Below are 19,541 nucleotides of genomic sequence, written 5' to 3'. Positions count from 1 at the left end.
CAACTCTTGAATTTCAAATTTCACTTTAATGCCAGAACTACAAAGTAACAACATCATACCCAGTGTATTCCCACAAAGTGTGTTCTGGGAAGGTTAAGTGTACGCAGTCCAGCCAGAACTACTAAGTAGATACAAATAAATCTGCTATGTCCCTACACGAACTCCTGGAGGAACAAATTTATTTTAGATGAATTGTCCCAATATTCCAATTAGCTTTCAGCAGCCTCCGTTCCTAACTAAGATTGAGAACAACAAAAGTAAAATAATGCACCAGACATAAGAACTCAAGTTTCACATATTCGAACAATTTTACTCATCCTGACATATCGAAACCAACTACCCAATAATACATAGTGATTATTAAACACTTGATCAACATATGATCCAAGAAACCTCCAGAAGAGTATAATCCTCCAAGGTTTAGAGAAAATACCAGAAGAATTTGCATTGTTTGGGGATGTGCCGATCCCTCATATAGAATCCCGACAGAAAGGAGAGCTGCTGACTGAAAAAACAATCCAATTGCAAGAACAATCATTCTTCAAGACAAAGATTCTTCATTAAAGAGGCAGGTTATTTGCCAAAAGAAACAGTAAAGTAAACATCACTCTAAAGCAAGTACATGGAGGAGGGAAACACAGACCTTTAACTCTTCTAAAGAAAAAATAGTTGGCAAAAAGAAATAAGAACAAAAACATATCGGAGTAAATATCATGGCTAATTTGAACGTATCTTCAGCCCCTGATTTGCTAGCAAGCATGTAGTTATAGCAAGAAAAATTCCAGGGGTCAAATAGGAAAGTATTCTACACCAAAATGATAAAATTAAGAGAGAAGTAACAGTACAGCACTTTGTCAAACAAACCCAGTGTTGACTAGTTTGCTTGTCGTAGAAGTTCTAATTAATTTGTTGTAATTACTGTAATTGATTTCCTTCCGGAGATTAGTCATAGGACATTTTGTATAAATACCTTTGCTCATGGGATGTAAACACATACTGAAATAGAAATAAGACTTTTCTTCTTTCTCAAATTCTATACTTATACTGAAGTATTAGTAGAACAAAAGTAAAATGACCAATATGAACTGATAAATCCACATAATTTAACCTTTTTTACAGATTCACAACGTATACTGCAATTACCTGCAACAAGGTTGGCAATTCCAATTCTGGGAAGGAAGATGGATGACGGGATGGTATATGAACATAGAGAGACTGCATGGAGATCACCATAAATTCTTGATTCATTAGAAAGAAAAGGAGAAATACACATCAATGGCTGATCAATAAATTGCAACTAGAATAGATTACTAAACTGATAATGTGGATAACGCACCCAACAATAAAGAGATGTTTGAATACCATACTAATTGTTAAGTAGATAGTATCTTTCAGTAACTGACAAGGGCAGATTTGGAGTGCTCAAACTGAAAAAGTATGTTGAGATACAAGAATCAGAGCTACACTAACTCAGGTAAGCAACTACAGTTCTGCAATTTTATATCTGCATATATTAAGAGACACTGTACTTTGTATAATCATTAAGAGGCGTCCTCCTACACTTCTAAAAGTAAAACAATCTGGCAGCAGACAGTTATATGTTGTGGAGAACAACAAATGAAATGTAAGGAAGCTTGTTCAGAAAATTTCGGCCATAATAGGTCCAGGGCAAAAGCAAGCTGAAAGTTATTAGGGGCTTTAAGATCAATCAAGAACTTCATGCAGTACTTCTGTTAACTTCCTTTGCATGGGTACTTCCACGAGACTTTATCAGCTACAACGGTCCAATTACCCCCCCTCCCCTCCCCCCCAACAAACCAAAAAAGATTTCAAAAACAGCAATCAGACATGTGCATACCCATATTGACAGCTCCAAAATGGTACTTCCTTTGTCCCAATTAATGTGGCACACCTTCCTTTTTAGTCCATTCCAAAAAGAATATCATTGTTTTTATAATTAGAAACAATTTAACTTTAAAATTCCTTTTTAAAGCTAATAAAATGATTTATAGCAACAAAAACGGTCAAGAAGCGCTTTAGACCACAATGGAGCATTCAGTTCTTCAATTCGATTCTTTAGAACTTCAGTTTGGTTCTTTATTTGTGCATACGAAATGTCAATCAAAAATTAGTTTGGTTCGGTTATTCTAATTCAGTTAGTTTAGGACTAGGTTGGGTTTGGTTCTGTATTTGTGCGTACGAAATGCCAATCCGAAATTAGTTTGGTTCGGTTATTCTAATTCATTTAGTTTAGGTCTAGGTTCGGTTACATGCCAAATAAATTTAATTCGGTAGTTGTGATCACACTTCAGAGATGTAATATCTACCAATTAAGTGTGCTAACTATAAATGAATGAGAACTGAAATGACTATACAAAAAAATAAAAGGCAATGCTGGTAATATCTCCTATCAATGCATATTTGAACAAGAACTTCACATAGAAAAATATTACTAGTTCATTAGGGGAAAAAAGCCCCTTCTCATACAAATATTTTGATACGCCCATTGAGCAGTAGTATTTACTATTTATGAACGTATTTTAAGTACATATTTGATGGTGAATCATTGTTTCCTCCAGGAGTTTGACTCGAGCAGTTGCAGAAGAAGTGATTTTTGGTGACTGGAGATGGAAGTTTTGTGATATCAATGGAATCCTGCCAGACTATCTTGGAGAAGTGTTGACTTGGTTCCAGGGTTTAAAATTAACCTCAGCAAATGTGAGATCATACCCGCAGGTGTAGTGGATAAAATGGACATGATTTCCTAAGTTGTGTAGCGCAGGGCAGGGAACTTCCCTACACCGTACCTAGGATTACCTCTTGGCACGTCAAACAAGGAACACGCCGTTTGGAATATGGTCATTCAGAGGGTAGAAAAGAGGTTGGCATAAAAGATACTTGTCCAAAGTTGGCAAAGAAGGGCCTACTGAGAGCATGCTATCGAGCATCCCTACATATTACATGTTCCTGTTCAATGCACCTTCCTTGGTTATAGGTAAGTAGGAGAGGTTGCAAAGAGATTTTCTTTGGGATGTGATGGATGAAGCAAAGAAGTTTCACTCAGTCAATTAAGACCGTGACATCTCCTAACCAGTGAGGAGGACTTGGGGTTAAAGACTTGAAGACGTTTAACAAATCACTTCGCGGTAAATGGTAGTGGAGATTTGGGGTGGACGGAGAAGCTTTATGGTAAGGGATGATAGAGGAAAAATATGGAGAAATGGAAGGGGGATGGAGAGTAAATGTGATCACCACACCTTTCGAGTACAGTGTGTGGAGGAATATAATGAAGGGTGGGATGCTTTCAATGATATCATTACATTTAGGGTTGGGGATTAGACCAAAGTTTTTGGGGGCGAAAGTGGCGTGAAAGTTTGGTGCTTGAGGATGAATTCTAGTGTTGTATAGGGTCTCATGCCAAAGGGAATTATCTATTCAGCAAGGGGAACATAAGGGGTTGAGACTTTTTGGCATTTGAGGTTCCTGTTGGTTTTTATAGAGATGAGTCTGAGAAGAACGCAGAGAGGTTTTTTTTTTTGTAAAGCTATATGTTTTATTGATCATCAACTCCTCCTTAAATAGTGCTATTACAACTAAAAATAGATTAACTTACCATAAAAGAAAACCTATTTGCTACCAAAAATAATAACTAATCAGTCTCCTACAACAAATAGGAATCCCAGTTTGACTAGGAATTGTATATAAAAATGCTAGATATAAAAACAACAAATAACGTGCATTATTCCTTAAAGCAAGTTTTAACACTCCTCCTTGCTTTAGGAATTGCAAAATTTTGGTATTCTGTCTTGGGATCTCCACACTTGATAACCGAAAATGACCTTGCGAATAAATCTGCAGATTCATCTTTTGGCTTGTGGTGAACTAAATTCACTTCTCGTCTTGAATGCAACCCTTGACTATTAAATCCTTTAGGCATGTCTTCCTTCTTCGTTTGCATCTTAAATTTGAATTTACCCATTTTATTTTTCTGAAACATAGATAACTCCTCCCTTGTTTCAATTCCTTTAAGAACATTGAAATCTCCTTTAAACCTAAGAGGTTCACATATTGCTTGTGCTTTTTCAATAACAGGATCATCTTCTAATTTTCTTCAGCCTATGATCTTTTTCATGTTCTACAGAAACATCTTCCATTGGATCAAATGAGAAATGTTTACCTCTCATCTTAATGTTTACAATTTCTTTTCCAACACCATCATTGATGAAGCAATGTTTATCCTCAAAGGATACTTTGTATCCTTTGTCTACCAACTGACATGTACTCAACAAGTTTTGATCAATACTAGGTATATAAAGAACATCTGAAATTGCGTTACTACCTGAACTTGTTTTGATGACAATAATTCATCTTCTTCAACAAGAATCTGGTCACCATTTTTGATCCTAACTATAGATATTTCAGTAGGTTATAATTCTTTAAACAAACTCTTGTTATAAGTCATGCGGTTGGTGCAACCGCTGTCAATCAACCAAAATTTTGTTGAAACCTTACTTGAGATACATGTTGCAATAAAAAGATGGTCCTCTTCTTCTTCTCCATTGACCATACGTGCACCTACTTCATGGTTCTCAAATTTGATTTTGTAAATCACTGCTTCATGGCCAAGTTGATTGCACTTGCTGCACTTTGCGTCTGGCCTTTTCCAACATCTGTATGATGGATGACCCATTTTTCCACAATGCTCACAAGATGGGTAATTTTTTATATTTTTACCCTTTCTTTGAGTTTTGTGGTTGGCTATTAAGGCTCCTTCAATATACCATCTTGCCTCATAACCATCTTGCCTCATATGTTTTCTTTATTCCAATGCCTGAAAAGAATTTAACAATTCAGCCAAGGTAATATTGGACAAATTTTGTATATTTTCCAAGGTAGTTATACATGTTTCATATCTTTCGGGCACTGTAACAAGAATTTTTTCAACAATTCTTGAATCTTTAAATACAGTGCCTAGTAATCTTACCTTGTTAACAATGCCAAGTAATCTATCTGAGTAGACTTTCACTATCTCGGAGTCTTTCATTCTGTTCAATTCAAACTCTCTAATTAAATTCAGTACTTGCATTCCTCGAATTCTTTTATCTCTATCATATTCTTTTTTCAAATAATCCCAAATTTCTTTTGGTGATATGAGAGACATAATTCTTGTAAAAATAGTTGTTGAAATAGAAGCAAACAGAGCCGCCTTCACCTTGGACTTCGTGGTTTTCTTTTCCTTGTGACTCTTGATTTGGGCTATGGTGGGATTATTTGGCAGCGGATTAATTTCATAATCCTCTTCCACAACTTCCCATAGATCAAGAGCCACCAAGTAAGTTTTCATTCTCACAACCCATAATTGACAATTTTCACAATCAAAAATGGACGGAGCCATTCGTGAAAAACTATTTTCAAAATCCATCTCTTCACCCACAGGTCCCACAAGAAAAATAACTCTACATACCAATTGTTGTTTTTAATAGAGATGAGTTAGAGAAGAACGCAGAGAGTTTTTTCTTTTGTAAAGCTATATGTTTTGTTTATCATCAACTCCTCCTTAAATAGTGCTATTACAATTAAAAATAGATTAAATTTACTATAAAAGAAAACCTATTTGCTATCAAAAATAATAACTAATCAGTCTCCTACAACAAATAGGAATCCCAATTTGACTAGGAGTTGTATGTAAAAAAACTAGATAAAAACAAAAAACAAATCACGTGCATTATTCCTTAAAGCAACTTTTAACAGCTCCAGAGGAATTTCCAGGATTAAGAGTTGATTGAGCTTCAGAGATTGCTAAATTTTCTCCGAAAGCAATGCAAGTCAATCAATATACCCAATGCTATGAGTTAGGAGTTGGGAATAACAAAATATTTTCAATCAAGTCCTATGAGAAGCTTCAGTGGGGGTGAAGGATAGTTTTTCATATGGTGTGGTATGATAACCAAAGGTGCTGAGGAAGGTATGCTTCTTCACATGGTTAGCTACTAGCAGGGGTGATTTTGATGGCCAAGAGAAGCGAAAGGTTGTCAATGTGAGTTGGTATTCCTATGTAAGGAGGCCGGTGAGGTTATGGACCATATTCTGCTACATTGCAAATTAGCGACGAGGTTATGGGAGGATATGTTCACATGGTTTAGAGTCACTTAGGTGTACCAAAATTCACGAGGGAGTTGATGTCAGAGAGAGTGGAGTTAGGAGAAGAAGGCACAAAGCATGGAGTGTTACTACTCTTGCTCTAATGTGGGTTATTTGGAAAAAGGGAAACGAGAGAGCTTCTGAAGGGGTGGAGATGAGGTTTATTCAATTGAAGAGTAGTCTCTGATCCCTTATTTTTTGGTGTACCCATGTAGTTTCTGTTTGTGTAAAGGACTCGATGTTTTTTGGAGAGCGTCAGAGAACCATATTTTGTAGGTTTCTCCTTTTCTAGTATATCTATTGTAGACAACCATGTTGGTCTTGTTATTATCAATGAAAACTTAAACAAAAAAAAGGTTAGAAGGTGAGTCTATTCTTGAGTTATAATGCATTTACTTTGTATTACGCTGGATCTAATTGTTAGTTATGTTGATTGGTATCTCTCTTCTGATATGATGGTATAATTGATAAGGAACTATTATAATAGCTAGGAGCAGTATTGCAAAATAATCTTATTGTAAGAGATTTTCTGACTAATAGTATGAGAAACGTAATGTTTGTAGCAAGTATGAGGCTTGTGCACCTCAAGTAAAAGGGTCAGCTACATAACATCTGTGACAAATATAGGACAAAAATATTTTAGAATTGTTGTCTCTACATTAATACATTGAGACCCTGACATTACATTTCTATCCTTTTCCAAGTAGGACACTACATTACAATCTTTTTTCAACTAGGATTCTATATACTATTCTTATTCCTACTCATATTCTTACACTCCTGATACGAGAGTAATCTACGATGACGAGAACAAACACAAACACTAAAGAAACAACGAAATTGACAAACGGAAAGTAAAAGGATAAAAAGGATAGATGATAGAAAGATAGACACAAGAAGATAACAAAAGGGAAACCAAAGGGCGTATCAAATCCAAAGACCTCCCTTATTGATTACCTACGAGCACCTAGCTCTTACGTTGACCAAAAAGGGGATCGGATCTCCGTTACAACCACCGTTTCTAAACAAGGTTCAACATTGGCTTTTCCAAGCAAACACTCCCGATGGAGTTTTCATGAATTCATCATCATCATTAAACAAAACTAACTAAGGAAATAAGCCAAGCTACCAAGTATTTATAATTTGGCTAAATATTACATAATTAGGGCCAACAAGTGACCCAAATGTAAGAAAAGGCCCACTAAGGGCTATTTTGACCCGCTCTTGAAATGCTAGAGCGGATCAAAGGCGGATCCAAAGCGCCTTGGGTGCATGTCCCTTCCAAGGGGTTTTTGAGCCCCGTTTTGCACTCCTTCAACCTCGTCAAAGTCCTTTGACCCTCCTCAATGGTAATCTTCATCCATGTGGCATCTTTTAATAGCAATAAAGAGTTATCAAGCACCTCGAGCATCATACGTATCCCATCCAAAGGTCCGAAGGTAATTTGGCTTGTAACATCCTCCCCTTCTTGAAAAGGATTAGACATCAAATCCAAACCTTCCAAAACCAAAAGAAGGACAAACAAATACAACATCCACATGACATGAGAGTTAGGGTTAGCACAAATAATCATAGCATCATGCTACGGTGGCACACACTTGAGATATCTTTTATTTTAATCATGAAAAGCTTATTGAAAAGGTTGCAAAGGATTTGGCTACGACAAATATTAAGAGATAAGGAAACCACAAAGGACATAATGGCATCAACAAGCCAAGAAGGTAAGACTACATTCATCTTAGGAGCCATAAGACACAATTGCTTCATTATCTCTTCAAGAGACCACATCGAAAATGGTACCACCAATGGTTCATCAATCGACAATATGGGGTCAAAGATGTGAATGACCCATAAAGCATTTTTATTCAACCAAGTAAACCAACCAACTAGTTTCCTACCCCCAATAAGACAATTCCAAGACTAGTATGGACATCATCATAGGCAAAGAGGTAGTATAAAAAGGAATCAAGCATAAATTCATCATCCAAGGTGCTATTATCTATAAGAATGCCGTTTGGCTCAAAAGATTAGGCACATAATGCACACAAGGATGATATCAAAAAATTTAAGCTCAAAGAAATTTTCCCTTTCAAACAACTTCCTTTGAGAAAGGGGTCATCAATGTTACACAAGTGATGAAAACGGGTATCACATAAATGAGGTTCAACAAAAATGCTTTCAAAAGAAGATACTATTTGACCTACAAGTAATGAAACCTTGGTCAAGAATGGAAAAACACCATGGTGAACTCTCTTGGATCTTTTCATTGCTCCCCTTCTTTAAAGAGCTCTCATCTTTGTTAAAGATCTTTCCCTTACACAATATGGGTCCATCAAGTGGATTATGAATCCCTAACAAAGACTTTCTATCATATGGAAGGATACCAACATCCTCATTCGAACTTTGCTTATCATCTTGACCAAACACCAAATCGGGTGTATAATAATCACCACATCCAAATTTGTCACCGCGGTCAAATGGATAGACTGGCCATAGACAAGGGTCTAGACTGTACTCTTTTCCCCCAAAGTTATCACCAAAACAAAAGGACATATTCTCTACACTAATATAAGCATCTTCAAAAGCAAATATAGAGTAAAGAAAGGTATCATGCAAATAGATTTCATCTAAGTTTTCATCAAGAACATGCCCAATAACATTATCAAAGGTATGTTCAAGAATTAGAACAATCAAAAAAAGAATAGGCAACAGGTACACAAAGATCACCTTTCAATCCTTCACATTCTTTTCCCTTAAGAGTACTCTCATCTTCCTAGAAGAGATTTCCATCTTCAGGAGGAATGTTATCACACCACAGTGAGTTGTTATATAGAATATAGCCCTCAAAGATGAGCTACATCATCAACATTATCCACACCACTAGGTAACTCACTAGGAATGATTTTATCATCTTCAAACAAGATATTGTACTTAAAGAGAGAAAGAGCATTCCTTGAAAAGGAATTAGAACATGTAAGTTCACTCTCAAAAAGACAACTATCCAGAGTCAAAGATGTGTCAAACACATGGTTATCCTATGAGTCAAGCAAGCAATAGGTTCTTCAGTAAAGGACATGCTCAAAAGGTCAATCCTATTCATTGGATTAACATTTTCAACATCATCACTCACTTGAGGTTAATTAATCTCATCATACACATCCTCAAGTGGTGGGCTAGTTTCACACACAAGTTGATTAACACAAATTTCACAAGATAATGTACAATCATTCATCACAATGGCTTCAACACTAGGCGAACACAAATTGATCTTGCAAGAAGAGTCAATTCGGTCATCAATAGGATCAACAAGTGTATCCACACTCACAACATTTACATTATCATCAAGAGGTAAAGAATCATGACACTCACACATAGGTAAGCTGATACTCATACTCAATGGCCTACTAGCCACACAATCATCATTCACATGTACTAAAGTGTAAGAGTTAGCTATGTTACCTTGAAGTTCTTGAGAATATTCTTCTTTACCTTGGTGTGAAGGTCCTCCACAAGCTTTGGAAGCATCTAAGATTTCCCTTGTCAAATCTTCAAAGGACATCTTCTCTTTTGGTACGTGCTCTCCGCCGTTTGCCATGTCGGCGCCTACACATATGTCCCTATTAAAAGAAGGACAAACAATGTTAGCTCGATTTGGTGGCAACACCCTCACTTCACTTCTCTCAACCTCTCATTTTTCCTCTCTTAGGGTTGCCACCTTGCACTCCCTTACTCTTCTCAATCTTTTGTCTCTCGTTTTCATTAGGCTTGAAGTGATCACATCTTTTTGAGATTTGGGAAGTACGGGTGGAAAGAGATGATTTCTCCATTGGTCCATTACATTTGTAGGCCAATTTTGCACATTTGGAACTCTATGCCTTGCAAACCAATTGTTGCCCAAGCTTAGATGTCCATGTTCCAAGGGAAAGATGTCACATCACACCTCCTTATAGTACTCACATAAGGTGAAGGAAACCTTCACTCTCTCGAAAACTTTATACCCTTCTAAGAAGTATGGAACAAGTAGAGGCTTTAAAGGTATCCCAATATGGTCAACCATGGGTGGGATGATGTAGTTTCTATAGCACCAATCATCTAGCACAAGGAGGCATCCCGGAATCACACAAATGCTTACCTTTCCGAAGTGAACATTTCTTCTTGGATCAACATTGTAAAGCTTTGTATACCCCATTGGTACATGGGCACTCCTCATGAGTCCTTTCAAGAAACTCCATGTTCGCCCGAACTTTCTTATGAGTTCCCACCACAACAGTGTTAGACCTTGAATGTGTTTAAGGGCACACGTAGCTCTTTCGACTTCGCTCATATCATAATCCTAGAAGATCCTTTCACACTCAGTCCCAATCAAGATAATCTTCGGGACCCAACTCTCTTATAAAAATAGAAAGAGTAGGAAGATCTTGACTCTTACCATGCCCTCTATTTTTACCTTTGTTCCTGTTTCCATGTGTTTAGGCACTAGGATAAGAAGAATAAGATGTAGTACCCCTAAGCTTTGGAGATGCACTCTCTTTCATTCCCATGGAGCAACCTATACTATAGTTAGTACAACCATTCACATTGATTCGACCTTGATAAGAAGTACTACAAGACGGGGAATACGAAACTTCACAATCCTCACGTACATTCTCACCATGATCCTCATAAGATTTGTAAATGAATGGTTTATACCTTACATCACCTCTATGGTTGGAGTGGGAAATGTAATACTCCTCACATGCCCCATCTTCCTTATAGAACTTTCACATGGCTCTTCATCATCTCCATACTCACTATAAGAATTAGGGTCATCATTCATCTTACATGCTCCTTCGAAATTGTAGCCTTCATTTACATACATCTCTTGATCATGGCTATATTCATAGCCCCCATAATCTCCATCTTCTTCGTAGCTATATCTATCTTCACTACAATATAGTCATCTATGTTGTAGTCACAATTATCCGAGACTATCGAAGACATATTTCCTTACATCACCTTGTACCTACAAAATGAACAGACATGATGAATAGTAAAGCACCTCACCAACACTCATAAGAATCTCACCTTTGGAATCCTCACAATTGGAGCAGCAAATGTTGAAAGTCGCTAAATACTTGGTGATAAATAAGGTGTCAATCTCTGCTTGCGGCCCGAGTGGTTTCTTGTTTGAACGGCTCAAAGAAAAAAGAACTATTTACGAACTTCAATCAAAAAGTTGCAACGAAATAAAAACTAGATGACCAAGTACAAACACTTTTTCACTACTTTTTTCCTTCATTTTGGATCAAACACCCAAATTTTCTAAAAAATTCAACTTGAAGATAGCAATTTCTTCAAGAACACACCAAGAACATCAATCTTACTCACTTTTACTCAGAAGCTCAAAATGAGTTGAAATTTTGAACAAAAGCACTTTTCAACGTTCTAAACACATTCCAAACATCATTTTGCCCAAATTCCTCACCCAATACTTCAAATCTTGCGATCAACTTCAATATCTTCAATCCAAGCTTCCAATAAGGATAAAACACTCAAATAAGCTCATATTTGGCTCAAATTTGATTTATAGACTCATAGTGTTAGAGAACACAAATCCAACACCAGAAACACCAAAAAAAAAAACAAAATTTGAACGAAGAACAAAAACGTGAATAGTGACTTCTTTAGGGATTTTTGATTTTTTCACCACTTTTTTGTTGATTTTCAAGATAACAAACCCAAGATTGACTTTGTAGGAACAAAATCAAGCTCGACTCTGATACCAAATGATATGAGAGTAATCTACGACGACGAGAACAAACACAAACACTAAAGAAATAACGAAATTGACAAATGGAAAATAAAAGGATAAAACGGGTAAATGGTAGAAAGATAGACACAAAAAGATAACAAAAGGGCAACCAAAGGGTGTTACCAAATCCAAAGACCTCCCTTATTGATTACCTACAAGCACCTAGCTCTTACGTTAACCGAAATAGGGAACGGATCTCCCTTACAACCACCATTTCTAAACAAGGTTCAACATTGGCTTTTCCAAGCACTCAAACACTCCCAATGGAGTTTTCATGAATTCATCATCATCATCATTAAACAAAACAATGGAAACAAGCCTAGCTACCAAGTATCTATACTTTGGATAAATATTACATAATTAAGGCCCACAAGTAACCCAAATGCAAGAAAAGGCCAACTAGGGATTGTTTTGATCCGCTCTTGAAATGCTAGAGCAGATCATAGGCGGATCCAAACCGCCTAGGACGCATATCCCTTACAAGGGCCTTTCGAGCCCCGTTTTGCACTCTTTCGACCTCGTCAAAGTTCTTTGACCCTCCTTAATGGTAATTTTCATCCATGTGGCATCTTTTAATAGCAATTAGGAGTCATCAAGCACCTCGAGCATCATACATATCCCATCCAAAGTCCTGGAGGCAATTTGGCTTGTATCAACTTCCCCTCAAGCTGGTGCATACAAGTCATATGTACCAAGTTTGTTACATATGTACTTAATATGATGATCGGTGAGAGACTTAGTGAATATATCTGCAAGTTGATCATTCAACTTCATAAATTTTGTACATATCTCCTAAAAGTATCTTTTCTCAAACAAAGTGACAATCAATCTTAATGTGTTTAGCCCTCTTATGATGAACTTAGGTAATCAATGATGAGACTCTTAACCCATCTCATGACAAAACTGATGCTTGATTTTCTGATCTCATCATTAAAAGGTCAGACTTAAACATAGGACTAAACCGAAAATCAACGATGATCTAATCGAACATAAGACTGAAACACCGAAAAGAATGAGACACATATGACAGATCTCTCTGGAAAACTGACAAAGGTTGTCGGATTAGGGTTCCAATGAACTAAATCCAAAACAAAACTAAAGGAAAGGCTTGCAGGACTGGGCGAACCTATCATAAAAGAAAATGCTCAAAAAATTGGTTCCAGAACAGTGCTAAAGTCGTCAGATATTAGATTTGACAGCTGAAAGTGGTCAAAATTTGAGAAAAATTATACGGGTAAGGTCGGAATGATAGCATAACTCTACCGGAAAAGAGAAATTATACAGGTAGGGTCCGAATGATGGCATGACCTGGCTGAAAAAAAGAAATTATATGGGTAGATTTGAATGATGGCGCGACCCCATGCGAATCAGATCTAAGAAGTCACTGAAAAGACGCACATAATTACACAAATCAAATCCGTGAAGTCATCAGAAAGATGCACACTGCTATGCAACTCAGATATGAGAAAATAGTCACTGAAAAGATGCACGGCAGCCTAAATTTTGCAAACATGATCATTGGCTAGATGGGTTGCATATATGGGTGATAGCCGCCCGCTGGCAACGGAAGCTCTTTGACTCTCTACCAAGATCGTAGAGGCTCTGATACCATGTGAGAGATATAGGAGAAAACATTATTCAATTGTTGTACCTCCATTATTACATTGACCCTATTTATAGAAACTAAATTCCAATCCTTTTCCAAGTAAGACACAACATTACAATCCTTTCCCAAGTAGGATTCTATATACTATTTCTATTCCTACTCATATTCTGACAATATCATTATACTCGAAGAAGCATTTAAGATTGACTTTTTGATCTACACGACCTCACAGGTTCTAAACTTTGTGGTAGCATATGTTAAGCAGTATGTATGCAGGTCCAGCAAATGGAATATGCACTTTTTAATTACTTGAGGTTTGAAATAACACCTCCAACAGATGGATTTTTTCGAAGGTTGTTCTTAAATATTTAACATTACTCAGTAATTCCTTTTAATAAATAATTTAGACATTGATACCTAAAAATATATTACAGTAAGTATCATCATGCAGCTCAATAACATAATGAAGTAGTTTCTTCACCATAAAGTTTGCTCATCGACTATTCTTCTTGAACATATTTTGTCTAAAACAAGATAGTAACCAAAAAGTTAAATAGACAAAAAGTAAAATTCAAATCTAAAGAAACAATCTATTCCAAAGTCTCAGGCAGCAGCATCAAAAACTTAATCAGGTCCACACTTTTTTTTTAATTGTTTGTTGGAGAGGAGGCAAAACTCATTCAACATTAAATTTATGTAGTGCAAGGGAAATTTGACTTCGTACCAAAGTTGATGTTAGAATATGAGTAGGAACAGGAATATATATAGAATCCTACTTGGAAAAGGATTGCAGTGTCAGTGTCCTAGTTGAAAAAGAAGTATAATGTAATGTCTATAAATAAAGTCTCAATGTATTAATTTAGATACAACAAGTCAATAATATTCTTCACCTATATTTCTCACATGGTATCAAAGCCGCTATGATCTAGGTAGAGAATCAAAGAGCTTCCACTGCCAGCAAGCGGCTATAGCCCATATATGCCGCCTGTTTGGCCATAACCCATATATGTCACCCGTCTGACCAATGATCATGTTACCAAAAGATTGTGCCACCATGCTTCTTTCTGGTTACTATATCATATCTTTGTGTAGCATCGTGCATCTTTCCGGCGACTACTTTTTCATATCTATTTTTCGTAGCACCGTGCATCTTTCAGGTGACTACTTTCTCATATATGATTTGCGTAGCACCGTGCATCTCTCTAGACTACTTTTTAAATTATGAGTTGCGTAACACCTTGCGTCTTTCTGGTGAATCCTCAGATCTAATTTGTGTAGTTTTGTGCGTCTCTCAGGTGACTTCTCAGATATGATTTATTAGGGTAATGCTATCATTCCAACCCTATCCATATAATTTCTCTTTTTCGGCAGGGTTGTATCGTCATTCCGACCCCACCCATATAATTTCTCTTTTTCGGCAGGGTTGTATCGTCATTCCGACCCCACCCATATAATTTCTCTTTTACAATAGGGTTGTGCCGTCATCCCAACCCTATCCCATATAATTTCTTTCTCAGTAGGGTCGTGTCATCATTCCGAGCCGACTTATATAACTTTTTCTCAGATTGTGACTACTTTTCAGCCGTCAAATCTATTAATCCAATGTGTGAGCATGTTCCGACCAATTTTTCAGAGAATTTCATATTCAAGATCTACTCATCTCTTAAATTCGAGATGACTCATATATTTTATACTCGTTAGGCAATTTTCCATCAATAAATCGACTTTTACTACTTTTTCGACCACTGTTCAGTTTGTTCCTTTTCAACTGAGATCTCCTAGACGTACAGAGCAGTTCTTACCAGTTTTCTTGAAGATATCATAGCCAAGCCCCTCACAGGTCCTCGTATTAATTACATCTATAACCGACTAGGTACTTATGACTTGTATGCACCAGCTTGAGGGGGAGTGTTAGAATATGAATATAAATAGGAATATATATAGAATCCTACTTGGAAAAGAATGTAGTGTCAGTGTCCTAGTTGGAAAAGGAGTCTAATGAAGTGTATATAATAGGTTCTCAATGTAATAATTCAGATACAACAATTCAATAATATTTTTCACCTATATTCCTAATTAAGCACATTTTAATGTGTAACAAACGTGTATGCCAATTTGTATTAAAAAAAATATACTAGGCAGCGTAATCAAAATATGCATAGGTCGTGAAGCGACTAGCTCCTAATTAGATGAACAGAGACCAGAAGGAGAATAAGTCCTCTTCAGCAGTTGATATTCACAGAAGGTGGAGAAAAGAAAGACAAGAACGGAATGGAGAAGAAAATATTCCTTACCTTTGAGATTGCTGGCTGCATAGTTCCCCTGTATGATGCTGCAAGGCCAAGCATCAATCCAACAGTTGTACTTTCATGTTCCTACAAAATGTCTGATATATTAATAATTCGTTAAACTGCACCTATTTTACTACATGTGCTAATCCAAACTCTCAAACTTATTGTTGTAATATACTTGAAAGGATTTTGAAACCTCAGTACAGTCACTCAAACAAACATGACAAGGTTTGATGCCACAAAAAAATCTTTCATTTTACCAAGTGGAGAACTTCAACTATGTAGGCTGCAATTATCCTTCCAACCTTCATGATCATACAAATAAATTCTACTTTGCGTAATTGCATAGCATTCTAGCTTCAATGCAAGTCGACAGTATGTAATAATTACTTTAGTAACTTAGTAACAGTACATTTTTCTCCTTTTTCCCATAGGAGCAGGGGGAATTATATTTCACATGACATATGCAGTATAAATAGAAGAACGATGAGTAAAATGTGTTGAATCTGAAAAAGAATAGAAAATCATAATTATGGTCAGGAGGAGAAAGCACTTGTGTAAAACAAGATCGGTCCTCAAAAGAATAAACAACCTGAGAATAATATTGGTATATATCCGTTATAGTTAGGACGCGAAGATGTCCACGCAATCCTAAAGCAAGTAGTAGTCCAGCATGAACAACAGTGGGCTCTTCGGGTTTGTTATATAATATCCATGTTCTTGACATTTTTCCCTGCAGAAGCACAGGACAATGCATCAAAACGTGAGGAAGTAGCATCAAGTAAGAAAATGGAAATTAGAGAAGTATCTAAAATAAGACACTGGATAACAACAGTGGGATGAAGCTACATGAAAATAGATAAAACTGAACCTGAGGTGGAGCAAGCCTTAATCCAGCAGCAACTGCATTATGAAACTCAGGCCAAGATTTGAGTTCTTGAATATTCCTAACATTTGGATCTAAGTTAACCTAAACAAGAAAAAGAGGCGAGACTTACACAAAAAGAATTTTACAAACGCATAACTGTTGCAAGGCAATCATGGACCTGGGGAGGAGCATATTGGTGGTTATGGTACTGCTCACAAGTGTGTTTTCCAACAAATATAATAATGCTGAAATGTGGGAATGCCAGAGAAAAATGTACCACCTTTTTTTTTTTTGCAAAAAAACTACAGAACATCATAAAAAGAAACAAACTTCAAGGATAAAAAGCATTCACCAAGATCATGTGACCATCTACATTCAATAAGTAAAACATCAACCTGGCTCCTATCAATTATCTGAAGACTAACCTGCTACTTCAAAGAAATACATAAACAACAACATACCCAATATAGTCCCACAAATGGGGATTTAAAGAAATACATACATAGATGGAAATAGATGTCCACTAGAATTTGTCTAGACATACCGTTGCATTTTGCTGTGAAGGCAGCCGACCTGCCAAGATAAGCTTGGGAACCGTGAGTGCCTGCAGATGTTAAAACAACTTCCTTACAACACCACAGGGACCAACTGCTATATTGTGAATCAAAGACTACACTAAGCTATTTCAGTTGTAGAAGACAGTAAAGATGGTACCTCCGTCAAGAGAGTGCAAGTTGTAGAAAGAGTAAATGCACCGCGGCCAAAGGGAAGGGCTGTAGTCCTTTGAGCAAGCTGCCATAATTGAGCCTAAAGAAAAGAGAGAGAGAATCAATGTGACAGACAAACACTTGCAGATGTATATGAGGTGTAAAGGATACAGTGATGCACATGGTCATCAATGTTACAGTAACAGTGTACTGTGTCTCTGGTTAATCTATTCAAGGTTCTTTTATCTTTCTACATTGTCTTTACCACTGGCAAGTCAGCTGCAGTTTAAAGTTTTTATTTCCTCCTTAAGAGGCATTTAGAGCTGCAATAAAAGCTGATCGCACCAAAATGTGGATAATCAATGCCTCTACTTGTTTGTTTTCTCTTTTTTCCCCAATTAGTTAGCTGGCTTTCCAACACCTACCAAATCAATGTGTGACCTTAAATGTAAATTCTGTTTATCAGTAATTTAACAAAAAATGAACAGTGTATGGACATGTAAGTTACAAGGTTAAGAGGTGAACAGTGGTTGAAAACCAACAAGAAGAGAACAAGTGGCACAGGTTGACAATTTTAAGGGAAAACAACTATTATTACATAGCATTGGGGACGACAGGTAGTGTTGTCTTCAGTTCTGGAAATAACATGCAGCACATACCAAATTATTGAAACAGTATACCTGTTGAAGATCCTGATCTGACGCAGTTGGATTAACAGGTGTTTGAATAACAACAGGCCTAGCAGAGCATAGAAGACGTCTAACCTATAAATCAAAATCATTGTTTAAAGATAGAAAATAAGATAAGCACACAACACAACTGCAGCACTTGACTATACTAGGAACTTTCTGATGAATGCATAGATCAGGTATGCTCAATAGACAAAGTTAATAGTCTATTAAATCATTGACAAGATTGGATCATCAAGTACATACCAGGGTTTTCACACCAGAATATTGATCAGAAATTAAACTAAGATGGACTACAAATGAATATTTATCAGTAATTTATAGTTTCGAAGCTTCATAATAAACCAAGCACCACAGGCCAACCAGACCAAAAGATACTGATCCAGACTGCACGACAAGTTAGGAGCCAAAGACAAAAGACAGAAGAAAACATCGTTATTTTATAAAACAAATGCTAGTTACCATTTAGAACAAGCAGGTTCAGCTTTGCCCATCAAAATGACACAACTACTTGTTCCTATTTAGTATCCCTGGCCCACAGCAGTCCAAACAACAATAAATAAAAAACAACCGCATAAATGTCAAAACACCTGATAAGTACAAGTAGTTTTTCTTAGACGAAACTCTCAGAACTAGAATGGGAGGATTTCAGCAAACTTTTCAGCTCTTTTACAAGCATACGGTTTTACTCAAAGACTATGTTCCTCGGACCCTTCAAAAATACCACTGCACCCCTGTTGAATCCTCCAAAGAGATGTTATTTGTGGAGGATCCAACATGCGTGTGGAAGCATTTTGAAGTATCCATGCAACACAGCTCACAGATATGGACTATGAACACGGTAAAGAGGAAAGAATATTATCTTCACCATCAAATCATTCTAAAACAGCTTTCTGGAGTTGGAAAAAGGGAGCTTTCTTACTTTGACCATTTGGATTCAGAGATAACCAAGAAAGGGATTTTTTTGTATGGATGCACGGAGAGCCACCAATACTGCAGAAAAGAAGAGGAAAAGAAGGAAAATATATGCAAGCTGGTGCTTTATGTGCAAAGCATGATAATAGTCAATCATTTGTTACAGCATTATCCTGTTGCACAAAAGTTCTGGCGTAGAGAGTGGATAGGTTTGGAGAAATCGGTAATGTCAAGTACGGTAAAGGTGTTGATGTCAGGAAGGGAACTCATCAGAACGAGAGCACGGAGGCAGCATCCCTAGTGGTCATGTGCATACTATGGAGGGAAGGAACGCAGCGAAGTTTGAGGGATGGAAAGTTCTTCTGTACATATTTAGAGGAATATTTTTGTTTTCAGTATATCTTTGCACCTTTGTGATTCAGGTTAGTACTGACGATATGATGTTGTTTGAATAGAGAATCGTGTCATTTTGTAAGATTCTCTGCGCAGTATACATTTTGTTTGCATTATTCTCCCCATCATTTAATAAAATT

General features: G+C 36.7%; 1 protein-coding gene across 3 annotated transcripts in view; it reads right to left on the bottom strand.

The window, feature by feature from the left end:
* The window catches only part of LOC107873278 (anaphase-promoting complex subunit 1), a 123,931-nt gene that overhangs the window by 54,595 nt on the left and 49,795 nt on the right, over nucleotides 1–19,541 (bottom strand). For all 3 annotated transcript variants that reach the window (XM_016720054.2, XM_047414778.1, XM_016720057.2), the window contains 8 exons: nucleotides 18,085–18,168; nucleotides 17,412–17,504; nucleotides 17,242–17,301; nucleotides 16,701–16,799; nucleotides 16,422–16,562; nucleotides 15,833–15,913; nucleotides 1,144–1,215; nucleotides 434–505 (listed from right to left, as the gene is read on the bottom strand). In XM_016720054.2, the coding sequence (XP_016575540.1) occupies nucleotides 434–505; nucleotides 1,144–1,215; nucleotides 15,833–15,913; nucleotides 16,422–16,562; nucleotides 16,701–16,799; nucleotides 17,242–17,301; nucleotides 17,412–17,504; nucleotides 18,085–18,168 (702 nt within the window). The remainder of the gene's footprint in view (nucleotides 1–433; nucleotides 506–1,143; nucleotides 1,216–15,832; nucleotides 15,914–16,421; nucleotides 16,563–16,700; nucleotides 16,800–17,241; nucleotides 17,302–17,411; nucleotides 17,505–18,084; nucleotides 18,169–19,541) is intronic.

The sequence above is a fragment of the Capsicum annuum genome, chromosome 6 (assembly GCF_002878395.1).
Source record: "Capsicum annuum cultivar UCD-10X-F1 chromosome 6, UCD10Xv1.1, whole genome shotgun sequence".
Classification (NCBI taxonomy): Eukaryota; Viridiplantae; Streptophyta; class Magnoliopsida; order Solanales; family Solanaceae; genus Capsicum; species Capsicum annuum.
Note: the sequence above shows the minus strand (reverse complement) of the source record. Positions and strands in the feature narration are given on the sequence as shown.